The sequence below is a fragment of the Megachile rotundata genome, chromosome 1 (genome assembly GCF_050947335.1).
Source record: "Megachile rotundata isolate GNS110a chromosome 1, iyMegRotu1, whole genome shotgun sequence".
Classification (NCBI taxonomy): domain Eukaryota; kingdom Metazoa; phylum Arthropoda; class Insecta; order Hymenoptera; family Megachilidae; genus Megachile; species Megachile rotundata.
Genome location: NC_134983.1, coordinates 2,727,876 through 2,750,845, shown reverse-complemented (window position 1 = coordinate 2,750,845; position 22,970 = coordinate 2,727,876). Strand labels below are relative to the sequence as shown.

At 31.6% G+C, this 22,970-nt stretch overlaps 1 protein-coding gene across 3 annotated transcripts in view; it reads left to right on the top strand.

Moving 5' to 3' along the window:
* The window catches only part of LOC100880574 (uncharacterized), a 473,391-nt gene extending 452,506 nt beyond the window's left edge, over positions 1–20,885 (top strand). For 2 of the 3 annotated variants that reach the window (XM_076537883.1, XM_076537877.1), the window contains one exon: positions 3,471–20,885. In XM_076537883.1, coding sequence (XP_076393998.1) covers positions 3,471–4,925 — 1,455 coding nt within the window. In that variant the 3' untranslated portion in view covers positions 4,926–20,885. The remainder of the gene's footprint in view (positions 1–3,470) is intronic. The other variant, XR_013040077.1, reaches the window with a different exon arrangement.
* Positions 20,886–22,970: the final 2,085 nt, after the last annotated feature.

The window sequence follows — 22,970 nt, the reverse complement described above, 5'->3', positions numbered from 1 at the left end:
TAAATTACGAATTAGGGAATTTAAAAAGTTCAAAATTTTAGTATTCGGAGACTTGTAAGTTAGAGAATTTGTAATTTAGAAATTTGAAAATTTGACGATTTGGGAATTCCAAAATTTGGAGATCTTACATTACCTTAGAAATTAAAGGACGAATATTTGTGATTTTTGAATTTTGGAGATAAGTAAACAACCTTTGTTAATTTTGGAGTTTTAAAAATTTGTGTAATTTGTAATTTTGAGAATTTTTTACTTCTTTTCTATAAATTGGAAAGTTTGGGATTTTAAGAATTTTGTAATTTAGTAATTTTTAAACTTTTCAATTTGAAATTCTGAAAATTTTTTAATTTAAGAATTTGGAAATTTTATACTTCGTAGTTTTGAGAATTTGCAAATTTAGAAACTTTGCGATTTCAAAATATTGAAATTTTGATACCTTGCGATATAAATTTCAAATATTTTACAATTTAGAAGTTTTGGTATTTGCGAGTTTAAAGTTTTAAGTTCATTAAAGTTAGAATATTCTTGATAAGTAGATATTTCGAAAAATAGTTGTACATTAATATAACGAAATTGAATATATTTTATTACAACTTACCCAATATATAAAAAAAGAACTTTTGCATTCTGTAAGATGTATAAAATTATGTATCTGTGTTTTAAAATAATTATTTCTACCTTCAACATTATATTTCTCGATTAAATCATTCTTTAACACATAATTGCAAGGAAACTAGTGCAAAATCAACTGCAACTAGCGAACTCTTAAACTTGAATTGTTAACTGGGTAGAAGTTGAGCCCAACATTCAACAACACAAATTCAAAGTTAAGTCTTCAATTTACGATTCAATAGTCATAACAACATGTCGGTGCGAATTATTTAATTTGATCGGATGTTCTCTGATGCTGTTACAGTGTGACTAAAATAATATCCTAGTTAAATATTTCTGTACTGAATCATTATGTTATTATAATAAATGATATATTTATTAATTTGTACAAGTTTAATAAATCACAAAATTAAGTTACATAAACATTATCAAACTGAAAACAAAAATATTGAAAATCACACAATTTTCCCATTTTATAAAGGGAATAAAAGACTTGCCATTATTAAGTTTTTTACCAAAAATATGTCGAAAAAGTGGAAAATATCTTTCTGTCGTAAAGAAGTTGTCACTCTAAAATTTCCATATAAAATTTCTATCTCTTGAAACTTTTAGCTTTTTATTTTTTGCGCCCTAGATTTGCAACAAAAAATCTCAAACAATTCTCTAACAAACTTTGTCATACTTTGTTCTGGAATTTTTTCGGTATATGGAAAATAGAGTGAAATTCGATAACCCTAATTTCGATCGCAACTACCCTCCCAGTTGAAAAGGGTGAAATTTAGTATGCGATATTATTCTACGTAAAATCGAAAAGAAACGCGTGAACGATGTAATCTATTTCAACTCCGTTTCGGCGTCGTAAAGACAAGTGAGTTTTTCAGTTTTTCGTTGCACCGCAGTAATCTTTACGCTCTCCAGGATTTTTCTGCTAAGCGTCAGATAAACGCTGTAATTAGAGCCGATGAAGAGCACGGCTGCTTCCGCTCGTCTAGAAACGAGTTACCATAAAGCGGACAGTGAAATCATAGCGCGGCATAACGTCAGCGAAAACATAATGCTCGGTGTGCGGCATTGCTCACCGGTCTGGCTGGTTCCGCTGTATGCTTAATGCTCATTTAGCTTCCATCGGGAAACACCATTAATACTTTACTCGGCATTTACCCCGTTTCGAGGTCTGCTTCAAATTGAGCTCGTCGAAATGGAAATTGTGTGTTAAACGTGAAGACGATTCAGAGCATCACCGCTTTTACGTTCGACGCTCGAACGACGTAATTACAACGTGATAATGACGAATACTTGGTCTTTTCGATTAATAATTATCGCTGAGTCATGAAATATCCTTTCGATTCTTCCCTGTTTGAAGTCTGTTCGGACATAAGCGTCTATAAGTTTTTCGAAATATTCTTTATCCGATCAAGTTTAAGGTCATCATTTTATTTCTCTTTTTAGACTTTACATTTGTATTTAATATTTTTTTACACAATCGCTTCTGTAAGGGTAATTTGTTGAAATAGAATATTCGAGAGATATTTGTAAACTCGAACTTTTGATGATCAAGCAAAATATTTAGCTACTCTGTTGCGTGAACAGCGCGGATTCGAGCACCCGACACTATTCTGACCCAGTCACAACTTAATGAGCTCTGAGCCTGATTCCAATTGATAGTCCGTGTTATAAGTTGTTAATTCGTGTTATAAGTTGATTCGGTTCATGCTATAACGTTCGTTGTTTGAGATATCAGTCGGATTCGTTCGTGTTTTAAGTGTTTATGATTCGTGATATTAATGAGTTCGTTTCGTGTTTTAAATGATTACTGTTCGAGATATAAGTGTGTTCTGTCCTTTTCCGCAAAAGTAACTATCGACGTTACCTCGGAATTGGTGATTTGGAAGGGGGTGTGTTTGTTCATTGGTCGTGATTTTTAAGAAGTTACCGCCCTCGTACAAGAAATGGCAACCCCTGGAAGTAGCCGCGACCAAGCGGTGACGCACGAGGGATTCCGTAATTTGGGAAAAACCCGTAGCAGATAATAAGGCGAAAAAGCACTCTGACCCTGACTACGATGATTGAACATAACGGGTTTGGAAATTAAACATGCTGATCCCAAGCAATAAACTTGGGTTGCCGACGCGAAGGTATTTTTTGCTAACGAAAAATGGTCAATGGCTTCATAAACTTATTGCCGGTACGGTCAATTCGAAATCCTCGGTCTATTGCCTTGTAAAAATGTGAAAAGATAGCTGCAACATACTCCTTTGTTATTTATATAATAAAATATGTTACGTACGTAATAAAATATATTCATTAGAATTTAAAATGTTTTACCCAAACGTTTGAGATAAAATCTTCATTCACGATATATTTCGTCACAAAAACAATATTTAAAACTAAGACAGATATGAAATATTGGCACAATTGATACTAATGAATCTTACATGCCACGTCAAATTTTCATACAAATCTATCACCTGTAGTATTAAGAATTTTGTCGCTAACTGGAAATATTCGTATTAACTATATAAAACTATGAATAATAAATATGTATATAAAAATATTGTGCAAATATTTAGCAAAATTTGTTGCAAATGAAAATATCATCCAATAAAATTTACAACTGCAACAGTATGACAATAAACATGGTAATCATTACATAATCATAAACTATAATCAGAATTAGTATTCAGAGATCCTGACTATAGCCAACATTCGCATCTACAGATCCTCGCAGAAATGTCGACTATAATTCATATTGAGAATAAAAGCATTAGCAACTTAAATCACAAGAATTTCTCCAAATGCGAACATTTAAATATTTTCGCCATTTCAATCGCCATTTAAATATTTTCTGTATTCTGTTACAGCGGGAGTACACCGACGACTGCGTGTTCAACGAGACCCTCGAGCAGCACAACTACAACACGTACAGTTCGGCAAAATGGTCCACGGCGAAGAAGACGCTCTATCTCGGCTTAAACCGACGTGGACAGCCGAGGAGGGTACAGGCGAAAGGTCACAACCTGGGCAGACTGTCCGCCTACGCGCGAGTATTAACTCAGGTCGCTCCATCGGAGCGGGTCGATGCGCTTCAAAGGCGAATGTTGACTTCGAAGGCACAGCACAACATTCGTCATCGACACAACCTTCATCGCGGCGATTTGATCCAGCAATCGCTCTGTCCCACTCTTCCAGTACAGGAAAAGGACGGCAGAGACAAGTTTAGGTGTCGCAAACGGAAGAAGAGGAAGAAGAGGAAGCGGCGATGCAGACCGGGCGAGAAGCCAGGTCCTCAGTGCCAAATCGCGGAGGAGAAGGATGACGCGAGCTCGATGCATCCGGCTAGAAGCGAGGGTCTCCCTTTGAACGGGACTTCACCGGAGTCAAAGAGATCCTGCGAAGGAGCAGCTAGCGAGGAGGCCTGCCGTAGAGAGGCTCTCTCGGTCCCGTCTAAGAAACGGAAGCTGCGGGTCCAAGATGCAGCCGAGGTGGCAGCAACGGTCGGCAGGAATGTCACCGGGAACAGCAACGGTAAGAGCAAAGCACCAGCGTCAAACGCAAAAAAAGTACACGCCGCTGGCAGCATGAGTCAAAGTAAAAAGCCTAATTTGACGGACGGGAAGAAGAAAAAGAAGAAGGGCCCGGCAGCGGCGAGGAGGAACCCAGCGGTGCCTCTGCCCCGGAAGAGGTTCATGCCTGGCAAAACGGACAACACGTCTGCGGTGCTCACGGCAACTCCCGTACCGATCTTCGCAACGTCCTCCTCCTCTTGGTGGTCTCCTGGTGCGTCAACCGACCCTTCAGGGAGAGGAATCTTGCCTAGGCGCAGAGGCAAGCAGGCTTCCTCGCGGAAAAACGACTCTTCCGGGAATCCTCGTAGGGTAGGGAAAGCTTTCGCGAGAAATCGTACGAAGACGATTAACCGTACCGTTAGCGCGAACACATACGAGACCACCATGAATCCTGATCGTACCGATCAGTCGGTGACCGTGAAAGTTCCTGAGACCGTTTCCGATCGATCTTTCCGAAATTCGAGTCTGTCCTCCGAGAATGCGGACGATGCCTCGAGATCATTGTTCGAATCCTTGCCAATCGACGAAGACGCGTCTTCGACATTTTCGAATGAACACGTGACTGCCACGATCGATTCGACCATCTCGATCGAAGTTACCGGAACGATTAGCTCGTTTGGGTTACACGACGAGGGGAATAAATCGGTCGACGAAGTCGGCAACGTAGACGACAGCGACAGGTTCGACACGCCGGAAACTATCCAGTCGACCACCACCCCCGGGGTACCGTTCGAGAGGCTGGCCATGTAAGGCGAAATGCCAGCTTTCCGTTAGCTCGAACGCGTCTACGGGGACGGACTCATTTGTAAACTTACATGTACATAGTAATCATGATACGATACGATTTACAACATACTTCACATTCATGTATGACGATTGCGTGCGCATGAAGCGTTTCGCGCGTGGGACTCTCGGTGTTCTGATCCGCCGATGGCTCTGAATCGGACAAATATGAACTTCGGCTTATACATATATTCCTTCCATTTTTGTTAGCGAATCCGTTGCTAGCAGATACTTTGTCCTCTTACGTTTCGAGGTGTCTTCTTCACGAAAATAACTTAATTCAGTAAAAAATTATGCAGCACGTACGCGAAAGTTAGTCACTGTAATTTAAATTTTCCATGAATACGAGGATTCTTTCTTGCGAATAATTTACCAAATTGACATAGAAACAGAGATTTCATTGTATTAACTTGTTCCTTAGACCATATTACACTGAAGCAGTATACAAGCTTCACCAGGTTTCTAATGCTACATGTCATCAAGACGACGATAAAAATAAAATAAAAAAAGTCCTGTACATAAAAATACAGAAGTTGTTATGTTTATCAGATAATTATTGTAATGTCAATTATGTGTTAGAGTCACAATTTGATATTACATTGATTTAATTGATGAATCAAAATTTTGCTACCTGTGAATTATTGCTGCAAAAATATTTACATTTGTGGACTGCGGTTTTACTAATTATAATTATAATCCAGATTTAAGAAACATATCTATAAATATATCAAATAAAATAAAACATATCAATTTTGGAACGAAAGTGTTCCATACAGTATGCAATGAATTTAACGGAATGGTATAAAATTTAGAATAAAATTAGCGCTTGAAATGGCAGCTTTGATGACCTTGACCTGAATATGTGACACATATGGGTTAACACTTATGATGATTTAATAATTCAACCTGATCTGATAATTACTAATTTGTTGTAACAGTACAATTTTGAATTAAATTAGGTTCAATTACGCCAATATTTTGAAGTTTTACAGAAATTTTTTTTTAATGTCAGTTTTATGAAAGTTCAGAAAATTGAATTAACCTTCTGTTGCGTGATATTTTCGATTTAAATAATTTATATGTTTAAATTTTTGGAAGTAATAATAAAAAAAAATAAATATTTTTTGTTTTAACAGTTTATACAAAGAAACATTTTATAAATAAATCTTTCCATAAAATACAAAACAATGATAACAATTATAAAGATTTATGTCTTGATTTATCGTAATAACTTTCCAGTTTATTAAAAAACTATTTTTTAACTTTCAACAAAAATTGTAGTTTCGGAAGATAGAATACATTTTTAATAATTTTAGTGATTATAAAATTTTCAGTTCATTTACGTTTGACAAAATATTAGAATTGTATGTCATAATATTTTATATGTCATAATTGGAGCAGAATGCAAATAAGGGTTAATAACAGTACAAAATGAATTATCACTACCTCGGCGGTTTACTATGCAGTTGTTAAATTTTGTATTGTGAGTATTAACAAATTTTACAAATATTTTACATGTTAACTATGCAATGCACGAAAGATTGAAATGTTAGTTAGTGTCGAAGTCAGATTTGAAAGGTATTCGATGGCAAACAGATTAAAGTGATCATAATTTTTACTTCTGAGGACAAAATAATTTGTCAATTTTTAATATTTCCTACAATTATATACTACCAATTGAACTTTTTCTTATAATCAAACATCTTAACAGTTATTAGAAAAATCGTGCAGTGACCAAGAAGACCAATTCATCCAGGATAAAATTCTGGCAATCGATAACAGTTATTGATAACCAAAAAAGAACTGTGATCATTTATATCGATTGACAACCAAAATTAAGTTTTCATTATTGATAATATTCATTTACAATCAGAATCAATTTCTGTTGTTGATAATAGTTACTAATAGTAAAAAAAGGTTTTAATCAATTTAAATCACATACTTTTTAACTAGTTAACTGCGTTCGACGTATATACACGATAATTCAAAAATGTATTTCAGTACATTTGACACATTACTAGTTTTGGTATAATAATTAAAAAATCAAATTTTTAATTTTTCGTTCGATTTCAGCTAATTTTTTGTTCGATGTATATACTCGTCGTTGCTTGACTTCAATTACACATTCCGTTAGGAATTTTTAATTTTTATATTTTTGTTAAACTACTAAACGGGTCACCTGACTCATTCACAAGTTTTCTTTTCTAAATTACAAAGTTCCTTAGATTTTCTTGAAATCTGGTTTGGTTTTTATAAGGATAAAGCATTAATGTATATTAATTTATGTTTCATCGTTTGTTTATTTTTCTATTTTATATCTAATTTGAAATCACGTGTGATTTGTGCACCAAAAATTGCGTATGAAATGCAGTAGACACCTCGAATAACGTAGCTCACTTAACAAACCTCTCCAAGTTCAACTCGCTTCGGTTCCGAGCCACATTTCCGATAATCGCCGCAAAAATAGATGTGGTCAGTGTCGACGGAAGGGGGTTGGAACGTGAAATAAAGTGTGTTTTCATGGTACGTCACGAAGGAGCGTGTCGGCCGAGACGGGTTGTTCGCTCAGTCTCCCCTCGTTATTTCGAAAGACGTAATTACCCGCGGGGAGAGACGGGTCTTATCAAACGGCGAGGCCGATGTAACGAGCAGAAAACTCGACTTTTAATCCGTAAAAACGATTCGCTGTCGCGTATAGAATAGCTTCGCGTTCCGGATCGTTCGCGAATGAACTAATTACGCGAACAGCCAAGAGAGCGCACCGATTCAGATTGAACTATTTCCATTAAATAGCCGTTTACAGGTATTCCCTTTTGCAGCGTCTCCGATAAAAATGTTTTCGCTAATGCCGTGTGGAAATTAATGTATTCGTTGATCGTCCTCGATCAACTGTTTCGTTTTCTAATAGCCGACGTTTGCGTTTATAATTCCACGGGACAACCATAGGCCAAATACTAATTACAACGACACAACCGCTCGTTACAATGACACGCCTTCCACGCCGTTAGATCGCATCGCCTTTCCGAGCTTTTTTCTTTCCTTTCTATTAAACGGATTTCCAACTTCGAATTTTCTCGACGATCCCGTTCGGCGGACGACGAACACTTTGTACACTAACGAGCATGCTAGCCTTCCACGGAGAAAGCGATGTAGGGGAACCCCGCTCTTTCAAATACCTGAAAACTACTATTTCATACGCGTGATATGCGTTGTTGCCTCGAAAGGGTGGTACACATGGAGGTCAGGAGCAAATCTGGCTTCCGTAGGACATTTTACAAATTTGAAGACCTTCGTACCTCGAAACTTGGGAATTTGAGGAATTGGAGAGTTGGAGATTTAAAAATGTGCGAATTTAGAAAATTTGGCTGCATGTAAAGATGGAAATTTAGAAAGTAAGACATTGGAGAAATGAAAAATTTAAAGAATAAGAAATTTTGAAATTTTGAAATTTGGAAGTTTAATAAGTTGAAAATTGGTTAATTGCAAATTCAGTAATTTCGAAATTTGGATATTTTATAATTTAATAATTTGAGAGTATCATTCGCAATGTAATCATTCGCATGTTTGCTAATTTTGTAATTTGGAGATATAATAATCTGAGAAGTGGTCACTTGCGTATTTAATAATTTAGTGATTTGGAAGTTTGGTAATTTGGTAATATGGTAATTTGGTAATTTGAAAATTTAGAAATTTAGAGATTTAAAAATTTAGAAATTTAGAAGTTTAGAAACTTAAAAATTTAGAAACTTGAAAACTTAAAAATTTCTAAATTTAAATATTTGAAATCTTGAGAATTTAATTTTTCAAATTTAGAAATATGGAAATTTGCAAATTCAATAATTTGGAAATTTTTTAAATTATCATGTTTGTCCTTCCCCAAAGGAAGTCTACGTTCCACTCGAGTGTACCTCCTTTTTTTTATTATTATACTGCGGATGTTTGTGCATGTAAAATATGCAAGAAGAATATGGCATTTAAGCACGCGATATATGCAAATATGCACGTAAAATATGAACATAATTCACAAAGTACGTGAAAACTTCAGTAAAACTGTCAGAAAGCTACCGCTTCACTGATTTCAATAACCTTAAATTATATTGTTCAGGTTATCATTATGAACAATTTTCTTGTATACACGTAATGAATACTCTCATTTAGTTTTCGAGTTATGTGCAAAAATTTGTTTGATATAATCATCAAAAGTACATCGCATCCATATAAAGCTATTTCGTTTTTGATCATCCCATACGGGAGCTGTCTTCTAAAATCAATCAAATCAAATTTAACTTCACAAGAACTACACAAAAAATACGTTTTACGAAAATATATTGTTATCTTCAAAAAAAGTTAAATATTGTTATACAATACTTCTTATAATTTAATCATTTCATTGTACTTGTTTACATTCGGAATTTAATTACTGATATTTCTTTTACTTTTTCATTGATTATACGTCACTAAAGGTATAAAAATTGAATTGTTAAAGTTCACGAAAAAGTAACATGTTAACAGCATCATGCAGTATGTAATATATCATCATTTATAACTGAATAACCAAAATAGAATACCTAAGTAAAAAAAATTGTTTAGAATAATGAACTTGACAACTTGTTTTAAATTTGTTGAAATCCGTGACAACTTTTTGACAACTTAATTGAAATCGTTACAATTTCTTAATTTCTCTAATATTTTTATTTTTTAAAGTAAAGTACAGAATATGAACATTATGTTACATTGTTTATGATAAAGTCATGTTATATGTATAAATGCTTTCTATTTCCGATCTAACATAAGTGAACTCTACACGGCATGTTTCACGATCTATCAAAATTTATGGCTGCAACGCGTTTATTTTTGCTTTAACATTACTCTTGAACTACTTGAACAAATCAAATTATTTGATATATCAGTTACAGAACATTGTTGCTGAAATTTTTACAACAGATTACAAAACATTGTCGTAATGGAAACATTTATGTATTTAAAATATCGGTGATATTCAAATTATAGAACACTAATTTTTTAAATAAAATTTATTTTTGCTCCGAGTGGTAAATGTTCTGCATATTAATCTCTTAATGTTCTCTTCAAAAGAAGTAAATAAAAAGATTAGACAAGTTTTAAATTAGTTCATGATGTAATATGAAGAATACAATAACTGTTATTATCATCGTAAAAACTATTCAAACCTATAAAAAAATTTACTTTATGTTATGATAATTGCTGTTTGCCTTTTGTAGATACAATACAAAAGGATTGTGAGCAATGATTGCTATGTTATTTGTTTGATAAGAGCTTTTGTAATATAAAACAACATTTTGTTCCGCTGTAAATGATAGTCGAACAAAAATGTCAGGCAACAAGACTTGTTTATGCCACTCAGAGCTGGATTAATTATCATGATTATTTTTTATGCTTAGGGCATTAAGAGAAGGGAATGGTTTCAGAAATGTAGCAGATTTACTAAGAACCATATTTTCTTAAATAAGTTTTATTTTAATATTTCTTTTCAAAGTTTTAAAATTTAAAAATTGTAAAGTTCACAAATTACTAAGACGCTAAATTTCAATATTCTATAATCCCAAAATTACAATAATTCAAAAGTTCCAGAATTCCAAAATTCCAAAATTCCAAAATTCCAAAATTCCAGAATTCCAGAATTCCAAAATTCCAATACTTCAATTTCAAAATGTTTTAATTTAAATAAATAAAATTTTGTTATTTAATATTTTGAGTTTGACATATCGGGGACACTAAAATTTATTACATATTTTGAACACGTAAAATATTAAAATAATTATAAAATGAAAACTGTATCATCTAGTGTAGGAGTGTCCAATACAAAATTGCGTCAAAAACACGTGCATATATTGCACTTTATTATTTTACAAATAAAATGACCAGATATTAAATTGTTATTATAAAGGCTATCGTAAAATTGCTAATATTCAAATCACTGTTATCAGTATCAATTTTAATTTTTTTTCGTACCACTGTGCATCTTAATGCTATCATTCAAAGTGAGTGCATTTTATTGGGACAGCCTGTATGCATATTTAATGATATTTTCGCAATTATTTTCATACGTTACAGTTCCTATGACAATAAATTATAAACATTTTCCCTAAATTTACAATTATTTATTACTTATAAAGCAAACAGACGTGCCTTTATAAAAATTAATTTGCAACATATGCAAAAATTTTAACTGTCCTGCGTTTTCGAAATTATCAAGAATATTTTTTAAACGTTTATTGTATACGTCCTCGAGTCTTCAGCATGCCATAAATGTATAAACATTCGTAGTCAACTGACAGCCTGAATTGATTTGACAAAATAAATATATCACATACGCAATACATTCTCATGTATTGCAGAAAGACTATGAATTAACAGCATATTTTTATAATCTTCTAATCTCTCTAAGAAGAAATTTGGGTTCAACTTCCGTTTCTTTCTAAAAGTATGCATTTGTACTCATAAAAATTCTGACACCCAAGTAAATCAAACATAACTTGCAGTAATTTGATAGTAACCACGAAGCGTTTTATCCCTACATCATGCATTTCCGTAGGTAAAACTAGAGTGCTCAACGGTGTATAATCGCAAGCAACTTAGGCTTCCTTTAATTGAGAGCGTAAGGAAAGCAGTGTTTAGGTTAAATCATCTGCAGATTCAGCCAACATCTAAAACAAATGTAAAGCCACTCTCGCACTTACTCTTCTCTGAAGGAAGCCTACATTGCACCCGAGTGTACATTATCGGCGAAACGTAGTTCTAATTAACACGGCGAGCGTTTCGCGGTAAGAGAAGTAATGATAGTATTTGAACGGAAGCGAGGAGCACGGGAAACGAGACAATGCGCGATGTTGAACGAAGAGGATGGAGCTGGAACTAACGTTCGACTAACAACACCGAGAGAGACACCATGGAGAACAGACTGTGAAGGTAATAGCAGGGTAATCGAGGGAATTAAGGAGACGATGATTAGGTCGGCATACGATCGTCACAAGAGGAATCACATACACGAGATAGCTATGAACGTTATTTTCGATTTCGCGGTGATTTTCCTTAGGGAGATTACGGCCGGGAAAAGAGAATCGTGCGTGTGTTCCTTTCTTCTCTTTTTATTTAGGTTAAACGCGTCGAAAGTTTGGGCGTTCAGGATTTATTGTAAATCAGGAAGCTGGATACGTTAAGTTAGAGTGTTTCTTAACCTTTATGCTGCGGTAGTTTCTGCAACGGTTCGTCATGATTCAACGGAGAATGATTGCACATCGAATCTACTAAATGTATGTACAAATGTCTTGTAGTGTAAAAATCAAATTTTTAACGCAATGTGTGTATATTGAAAAACGGATATTTGAAAAGATAATTTTCAATTTGAATTTAACAAATGGAAACTTTTCATTGTTACAAATTTTCAATTTAGAAAACTGTCTTTATGATTATTTCGCTAGTCTGCTGAAATAAGATTAATGTCAGTTTCAGAGAAAAATTAAATTGTTTAACGTATTAGCTGTTTCAAATTTTTCAATGGCAATATGTTTACATTTATATGAGAACAAGGAAAATTAATAATTTTAGACTGAGTTAACGGTGTTCCTAATATCTATCGTAACGAGTACTTATTGCAATTCTACATTTATCAACGTTTCATATGTTCATTTCCACTTTCCTTTTCTTGTTTATTATTCAAAAATGTTATTCTCATTTTTGAATTTACAATTACTTGAACATTTCACATTTAAACTAGATTTCATATTTAACATTTAAATTTGAGTTCACATTTAATATTTAAAATTGATTTATTATTTAATATTTAACGTTGATTTCACATTTAATATTTAAAAGTGATTTACTATTTAATATTTAAAATTTATTTAACATTTAATATTTAAAATTTATTTAACACTTAATATTTAATATCTGTTCATCTTCATTCATAATACGAAAGAGGTCTATTTTTGTCTCACAGTGAAGAAAATACATTTTGATGAATGATTATCCAGCAACATTCAAGTATAATCGAATTTCGCAACGTAAAGGTTAAGAAATGTGATCGATATAATAACCGCAAAAATATAGCACGATCGTAGATAGATCGAGTTGTAGACTCGGAAAATGTTAGTAATGTACTCGAGTAACATTTAATAATGTACGATATTAATAACCATTGTTATTCACCAAAATAGGTTATTACTTTATTTGTTGACAAATTAACTCTTTTCCAAATGTCACTCCTAACAGTCACTCTCGTACCTATTAAATGCATTATAAGGAGAAGACAGTCTTCCCTGTTTTATTCAAAATCCTGCAATTACAATTTATGAACGAATTTTTGCGTTGCGTCAATCGAGACCATGACTTGTGCTGTTATAAAATGTATTTTGTAAATATTTATGATTATGCTATGTTTCTGCGGTCGTTATACCTTCTAGTAGTACTAATGTCGATAAGATTGGTAGGAGAAGCGTAAATTTAAAAAGAAAAGACGAATAATTTTGTACAATTCATAGAAAGAGATCCAAAGTATTAAAACTACTCGCGAAGAGAAAAAGTATTAACATAAAGTGAACGTTAAGGCGTTCTTTATTCTAACGAGGGCAAATACCTGATTGCCAAAAATTTGTAATCCTTATGATAGGACTGATCGATAGACTTCCATAGAAAATAGCGTTTAAAGTTCAAATTGTAAACGATTTATTGTAAATGTCGTCGAACTATGATAGCGTCAGCGTTTCTGGAAGAAAACAGCCTAATTTTTGTATCGTTCCAGTTGCAAAGGAAATCTAGTTGATACGATTAATCGAAAATAGAAGAAACATATCGTAGATAGAGTCTTGGCAATCGATCATATGTAATACTCTGTTCATTTTCTGTTTTCTAAAAATTTATCTTAACATTTTGAATGTACCATGTATTGTGAAATCCGTTCAAGGGTTTAGTTTAACGTATGCTAAAAAATCGCTAATTTTTTATTCGTAATTTACATCCGATAAAATTAATATAAATAGCGCAAGAATTCACGAATTAAAAGCTGTTAAAGTGTTAAGAAATCGTTAGTAAAATATTTATTGTTCAAGCGTAATTGAGATTGCAAACAAAGCGTAGTAATAATGAAAAACGAAATAAAGATTTTCCGTAGGTACGTACCTCGCAACATCGAGAATAATCGAACGAAGTTCGAGCTAACTAAACGGCAATAATGAAGGTATTTTTTATGCATTTTCGTAAAAAACACTGAACTGCCTTTCGTAAGTTTAAAAATAGCTGGCACGCGGTTGTATTTTATATTTTGATGATTATATAGAACAGAGAAAACCTCGTTGATTTCAATGACCTTGATTTGTATCACAAAGGTTAGTTTTACGAGTCTTTGTCAGTTGTTGAACTTTGATGGTAAATATATACATAAATATATTTTTAATATGACAGACTCATTATATTGCAACCGAGCAAAGCTGTAGAACTGAAAAATTGTTAAAATTAGCAATAAATTAGGTTAGGTCTTTATTCACCCTTTATGAAGGTGCATTCACTAGTAAAAGTGTAAAGCTGATAATATAATGAGAGTTTACTGTAATAAAAAGAATTCAATAAAATATGATAGTACTTAACACGTTCAATCCCATAACACAGATAGAAAACATCTTACTGTTACGTGTATTATTACACAGTTGGACCTGAAAGTGTTAAAGTACCGTATTCTTAATGTCCTATTAAATTTTACGTTATTAAATAAAATAATAACTAAAATTTATAGTGCATTGCTATAACTAGAAATTGAGAATTTCAACTATTATATTAATGAAAGCTAATTGCTCGACTATCATAATAATTAAACGCTATGAAGGTCATTGAAATTACGTGGGCTTACTCTATTCTATATAATTACCTGTATTTATGAAGAGCGACGGATTTGTAAAGAGAGATAAGATGAAACAAAAGGAAAATGTCGAAAGAACTCCATGAGATTCTATCGCGCGCAACGTCTCCTTGAATCTCGATCGAAGATTTTGTCGACATCCGGAGAGAAACCAGAAAATGTCTTGACCTCGCTACGAATCTTTGTAGGAACGACCTATTAATGCTAGTAGTATATTTATTAAAGACTTATTTATTGTAAACAGTTGACTCCGTGTACATACGTCTACGATCATTACTCATCAATCATGCGCATCGATCATGTGTTCTTCGTATGTTGTGACTGTCCTTCGGGCGTGCGAATTCGTCAAAAATCATCGACTAATATTTCGAGCACTTTCGCGTTTAGACAATTATAATAATTTGAGGTGAAAAATGAGAGATATGACGTGGCTATGATGTGTGAATTTCAATAAATGTGTTTAAAAATGAGTACTACGGTACAGAACGATGATGTGAAAATGAAAAAATGATTGAAGTATCAATGTACCTTGATTTTTAAATTTCGAGTCGATAATAACGCGAATAGGAGAGTCTATTGTAAAATTAGATAGTGAACGAAGACTTTAGTGTGAACAATATTCTGAAAAATTTCATTTCTTTTTGTTAACCATCATCTTATACGAAAGAATAGTTGTTCTATAATTGAAAGATAATTGTAAAAGTATTTGTAACTAAAAAAGAAATATATGCACTTTTGAATCAACTAATTGGATCATAATTAAATTTCAAACTGAAATTGACATACTCTGAAGATACAGCAGGTTCAATTTGCTATTTACGGTAAACCAAAATTGATTACTATACAATACATTCAAATGGGTATAGAATAGATTAAATATAATGAATATTGAATATAAAATTTAAATAAAATAGTATACGAACACAAAATTTAAATAGAATAATATATAAATATAAAGAATTATACCAAAATTTGAATATTAATATACACAATATCTGAATAAAAAAATTGGTTAGTCAATAGATTTAATAAACATCATGTTTATCAATAGAAAATTAAAACTGTTAAAGGAAGTACAACACAAGTTCAGCAATAACGTAGCAAGTAAATCAATAGAATAACAGATTTTATAGTTTATATTTCATATTAAGAGAAAATTAAAATGAATAAAAATCTAAAGGTTAGTGAAATCAATATAAATAAAACTTTAATAATAACAGAAGTAAGAAAAATTAATGAATAAAATAATAGGCAATAAAGTGTCTACTATAAACCGAAGAAATTTTTCAATTCTTTAATAAAATCACATTCCTTTTTTCTTTATTCTCTTTACTCATTTTTTATAATACAATAGGGTTAAAAAAATGAAACGAAAATTGATGTGACTTATAGATGCATAGTTTAAAATAGCAGCTTTGAAATTCCTTATTTAAAATTAAGAAAAAATATTAAGCTGCTTTTTGTCAAATATACAGTAACTTTTAACGAGTTAAGGAAAAATTATACATTTTAATTTATTCCTATTCCCTACTTTTATAATTTATTCTCAACTTACAAGTAAATATACGTCCAACGTCGGTTGTTGAGGAAATAAAATTTTCATTTGGCACCAGGTGTTCCACATTTATCAGTAGGAAAGCATTTTTCCCAAGCATGGAGCCACGGTTATGCAATAGAACTAACAATAGTTCTCGACAAAAAGTCTGCTATTACTTCCGGCGGAACTGAAATTGGACCGCTTTGTTCGCAACGAACAAAGCCACTTAAATTTCCATTTCCAGATGATAACGCGTTTATATTTCGGTTCCTCTAAATTACGGAAGTAGAACAGGACAAAGTGCTTCCGTATTCGTTTCCGCGAACGTGTGAAATAAATTCGTAGCCCTGATTCGAGGTACCCTAATTCTATCCATTAGCAGAACCCCATTTTATTCAGAAATTTAACGAAACGATTATGTTAACGAGTGAAATTTAACCTCACTTCGCTTCGATCGTCAATTTTTGTTTTATGATTGTTACTTTCTATTTATTTTTCCATGTAGGTACGAAGGAACTGGTGTAGCTACTTTTTTGCGGTAAAATTCTCTACAACATTATAGACATATTTTACACGCTTACTTATGAAGTAGTGAAAAACTATGATTAATTACTTCGTCTAAATTCTTCCTTGGTTGCATTTTATTGCGAACATGCTACATATTCTGTTGAACCCGAGTGAGTAGCAAATTTTATAATGTATGAAATTGTTAAAAATATTTCTTACCTCTTGTGATTACAATTTTTTATTGCGTCTTCTTAAGAATAATTTTTTTTTCGAACTTTTCTAAATAAAGATATTTTTTTATTCCTATTTTCTTATTAGTATTACTTGTGAAAACTAAAAAATGCATCTTTTGTCAATGTTACAAAAAATCAAGCAACAAAGTGTTAAATTTCTGTTCTTTTTTATGTTATTCTAGTGTCATATCTATCGACTGTTCGATAATTATTCTATAACAAAAAAGCGGAGAAAATATTTTGATTTTTCGTGTATTTCAATATTTGAAAAATATAATATAAAATTATAAGATACTAAGTTAACTCCTGTATACTATACATTTCATTGTATAATAAAAATCAACGAAAGAACTACACATTTGTTGTTAAAAAAAAAATGCTTAATTTTTTATAACTGAGACTATCCAACATTCTACTTAAAGTGCATTGAATTTTTCTTAAACATAAAAAATTACCATCTTCGATCTGTTCTGCTTATACTTAAACTTTTCCTAAACAGATATCATTTTTTATTTATACAAAAAGATGAAAAATTGTTTAATTCTGATAGACTATAATATATCTTTCAAAATTTTATTGAAAGTAAAATTTTAAACTAAAAATTCTCAATCTTGATTTATTCTATTGATAATTAAACTTTTAGAAAATAGAATGATACTACGTTCGTCTATTCGTACAAAATGATGGAAAACGTAAGAAAATAAAAGTTATCTAAGTTTTATTAATTACATATATCTACTTATCATAATATTCTGCTAGGAACATAGAATGTTTGTCAAACGCTTTTGACTCAAATATACCATCCATCATTTATGCCATCCATATTTAAACTTTTCGAAAACGATATCTCTGTTCTGCATCACGCATCGTTTCAACCTCCTGCAATCCATTTATACAAAACTATAAAACATGGGAAAATAGTTTTATCGAATTCATAGGATCACCACGGGTGTTTTATAGTTCGGATAACAAAATGAAAACGCGAACGTCGATATTTTTGGCGAGTTCCTGCAATTGTAGTAAGGTATGTGTGTTTTGGCGAGTGAGACAGAGATAAAAAGACAATTTTGTTGTAATGATAGCGCGCATGGACTGTACGAGTTTAACGAGAGACAATAAAAGAAACGAGAGAAGCAGACGACGTTTGTACAATTACGAGAACGAGAAACCGGAGGAAAATAGAAGGAATAAAATGAAAAAAAATGTATCCTTAGGGCGATTTTGTTTCTGTGCGCGTCATTCGAAAAAAACCCGTCGCGTGTGTAAATTAAACACCAAACTGCTACATTATACATTGTAATCGTATAGAAGATCGCAATAAAGAGAGACAAAAGGGAAACAGAACGATCAGTATGCGAAAAATTGTAATCGTCCGATTCGGTGGATTCGTGTTATTTGACAGGATTTGATTATTCTCGATAAGACTGTAACGAAGAAGAAAAAGAGAAAAAAGAAGAAGATGAAGAGAAGAAAACAGGTACTATACTGTGTAAGTTAAATTGTATCAAAATAGCAAATGAGGAAGAAGAAAATTAACTATACACGCTTATATTTTTAATTTCTATCCTAGGTGTCATGTTCTCGGCGAGGAAGATGGTCGTCTGACATTTTTAATCGACGATATCCAGAATACTTTTTATTCTAAATAGATAACCGGTTGATAAGGTAAAAGGAATTCGTCGTTGCGACGGTCTATTTTACATGAAACTGCAAGATTGTCATGAATTTAGACTGCGGATATTTTATGCAAATATAGAAGATATGCGGCAATAAATCAAATGCTGCAATTTATGATGAACAAGTGCAAAATATGATGAATAAATGATACGTATATTATTTTACTTTTAAAGGCTATACATATATGTTTATTATTAAAACAAGCGAATTTAATTTATGGCAACCTCTTTCTTTAGAATTAAAATAGTATTCACTTTTAACGATTGAATTAATTCAACGAAAATCAGATGTATAATATTTTCCTACACGCAGATATTGAAATGATTGCTTTAGAAATCATTGATGCCTGGTTTTTCAAATTTTATACAAACTATGCACCGAATTATGCGAAACAATATTTCGGGAAACACTCGCCTTGTTTTGGAAAAGAAATCTCTACTCTATACAAAGTGAAAGATATGTCTTCACATTCTTTTAACAACAATCCTATTGTTTCTATTTCTTTAGTTATTAAAATTTCTTTATATACATTTTCATAAACGTCCACAGTCTAATCATGACACACGCGAATCATCGCGATCGTTCCTAGTACAATGGTGTTGGATAAACTCAGTATTCGAAATGTTATAAATAAGAGAAAAAATAAACGAATCGAAAAATGGCGAGCATAAAAACGAACTTAACATACATTCGTTTACAACGAATTCACTGAATTATAATTACTGTAGGATTCCCTACAAAAATGGCAATATAAGAGGAGCAGGTCCCATCACTTGTTTTAACACTTAACTGGCTAGGGTAAAAATAGTTGTTTAAAAAATTTATAGAAATGGCTGGGTATTAATAACCGTAATTGAAGCTATTTCTATGTTATCAATTTGTTCATAAATATATTTGTTAGAGAATAATACGATAGTTATCGTAAAACTATAATAAAAGGTTTCTTTTTCTAAGGAGGATCATATATTAATCATTGCTGTAATATTATTTACATTATTCGAAACACACATTCACATTTTGAAGAGTCTCATGTTTTCAAAGCTAATACTCAGCACCCAACATAGTGAAACTCCTGTTACGACTCCTTCGACATTTGTTCATTTGCCCTTTTATTTGCTGTACTACGCTACAAGCCTAGTTTTTGAATCTTTTGACTTAAAATTTTGAGAACAGATTCATGAAACACCTTTACTGCATAGATTTTCATCGATAAAAGATCATATTATATTATGGTTTCGCTGTCGATAGTTTTTGACATATATGTACAACCGACTAGCGTTAAAAGATCTATAACCCATCATTGTCGATAATACTTCGTCGTCTAATAAAAGAGTACCAATATAATGAGTGACTACTGTAATTATTAAATGAACGAATTTACAGCCTATGCATATTTTTGAATATCGAGACGTATGATAAGACCTTCTTCTCACATTTCCAATTTACTACATTTTTCTAATTAACATAGCCATTTTTTTTATAACATTGCCATTTTTCACTTAAAGAAAGATCTTTTATCGGAATACTAAAACGTCGAACGTAAAAGAAACTAATCCAATACCGCCATTTTTAAACTATGTAATTCTCAAAGACCGAAACTGTTTTAAGCACAAAAAAAGAAGAAATAGTGGAAAGCACTAGTATTTGAATGTTAATAAAATCAGTGAGAAACAGTCAAAGTAAAAATGGACGAGAAATACGGTAAGGGAATCGATTATTTTAATTCGCAGTATAATCGTAGAAATTGTCAAGTTGTTTTGTTTGAATGTTTAATCGAATATCGTCACTTTCGATGTTGCATGAATATTATTCAGAATTCTTTTTCTCTCTTATCCTGTTTCCTTCGGTGTCCGTTATTTTCGCGAATGACGGAAAGGGAAGAGAGATGGGAGCAGAGAAAGTGTAAATTAGTGATTATTAGGAATAATTCCATGAAGGATAAAGAAACGCATTTGTATTTATGGAAGGAAAACGTGCATATCTCTCTGCTTATCTTCTCTCTCGTTCCTTCGATGCAGAAACTCACCATATCGTCACCATATAATTTTTAGTGGCAATAAATTAGGTATTATTGAATATAACAAGATCTTGCTCTTTATTTCAACCCCATCTCCTTTATGGTACCTTCCTTAAGGATTAGTCAATGCTAATCCTGAAAGCAGCATATTAAAAAAAGCAAATTTCGACCTTCTTCTGGTACAGACAAGTCCTTTACAGCATGATTTTACGCATTCTACGAAATGAGAAATACGACTGCTGTCTGATCTGATTAGATCAGATTAGAATTTTGATCTGATTAGAATTTTTCTGAAACTCTTAGTCGTTGAAATAAATTAAAAAACATCAGCAGACATTGGCGAGTCTTGGGTTTCTTCTTCACTTCCATTGGCATTTAAACATAATTAAATAATTACAATGTTATCACAATTCATATCATTTTATTCAAGAGAATTTGCAGAATAGTTTGGTATAAAAATAAAATGAATAAAAGCAACTATAAGACCGTGAAACATTTCCAAAGTTGAAAATTTACAATTTTCCTTTAAGTCAAATTTTCTCGAAAACGATAACCACTACAAAGAAACAGTTTACGAATTCAGATTCGGCATGAAATAATCTATAAGAGTCCTTCATAAATAAATTGCAAAATTGCACGTATTAAAAAGTTATCGAGTAGTGCCGGTCGTGTTTACTTACTTTTGGAACGTGTATTCATTGCATACCGAGAATCTTTATTATTTTTTATAAGGAAATCTAGCACTAATGAACATTTTATTGGAATAATTATATAGATTATTTCATGTAGTTTCAACAGATATACAATTTGTTTTTTGAAGTTACATATTTGCTTTGACACAAATGTTTTTTTTCTTTTTTTGGCCACAAGCTCTAAATGTTTACTTATTTTGGTTACCCACTGTATAAAGCAAATTAGAAGGATAATTTACTTTTGATTAGTATTATTAGAAAGACCAATATTTAGTTACAACTTTAGGTAATGTTATTATAATTCATTTTTATTTTCATGTGTTTCCCTTTATATTTTAACAGAGTATTTCATAAATTGGTAGTGTTAAAACAGATATTGATATTTATAAAAAATATAATAATATTAATGCTATTTATCTAATTATTATTTCTCTAAATACAAAATCACAATAATATTTATTTGTTTCTATGTTAATATAAATACTACACTAATACCAAAATATTTATTACAAAAATTGAAACTGCATATGCGTATTACAACATACACAATACTGAACTTAATAAACAAATCTTTTCCAATTTAATTGAAAAGTAAAATATAATTCTTTAATTAATCAAGTTAACAAAAACATATAATACTCATTTATTACATTAAAATACTGGATATTAATGATAGAGTTTATGAAAGTATGCAATATTACCTGTTACATATAATGAATTTTATAATATGAATAAAACAAATTGAATGTACTTTTCTGATCACAGGTTTGAAGCAAGGGACATCCCATTTTAAATTTTCAGCTGTGCCCCTTTTGTAAATACTGTAACAAGATTGAAAATGTAACCAATAATTAGTAGAATATTAAAAAGAGATACAGAAAATTTCACGATATTAATCTTAAATAAATATTAGTTCATATACAGAAATAAATAAATTAATCAACATTAACAAAATTTTGCAAAACATTTTGCAAAACTGTAAAAAATGTTACTCTCGATTTCAAAAATATTAAATGTATTTCACAGCTATGCTTTAAGCGATTATTAATTAAATTTTCCTGGTGAATATATTTATTGTGTACATATGAATATTATTGCTAAGTAAAAAAATTATCACTGAACTATAATGATTCATTTTTCAAACATTTAAGATGTCCTTTTCAATAAATGTGCCACCTTTTCTCTACTTGTAACACATTTATCTACCTGCAAGTTTACTGTTTTGTTCTTTTTGGACAATGGCCAATTCGAAAATAAATCATTTAGAAATTCATATTAATTATTATCATTGTTAATTATTAAAGTATTGGACTAGAATTTCTGCTTGTATATAGTAATAACATATTTTAATTATATTCCATTGAATACATTATTTAATTACTTTTATTATGTATTATATACACTAGTTGTTGATGACAGGAACGTGAAATATTTCATTTTAGTTGATAATTATCGACATT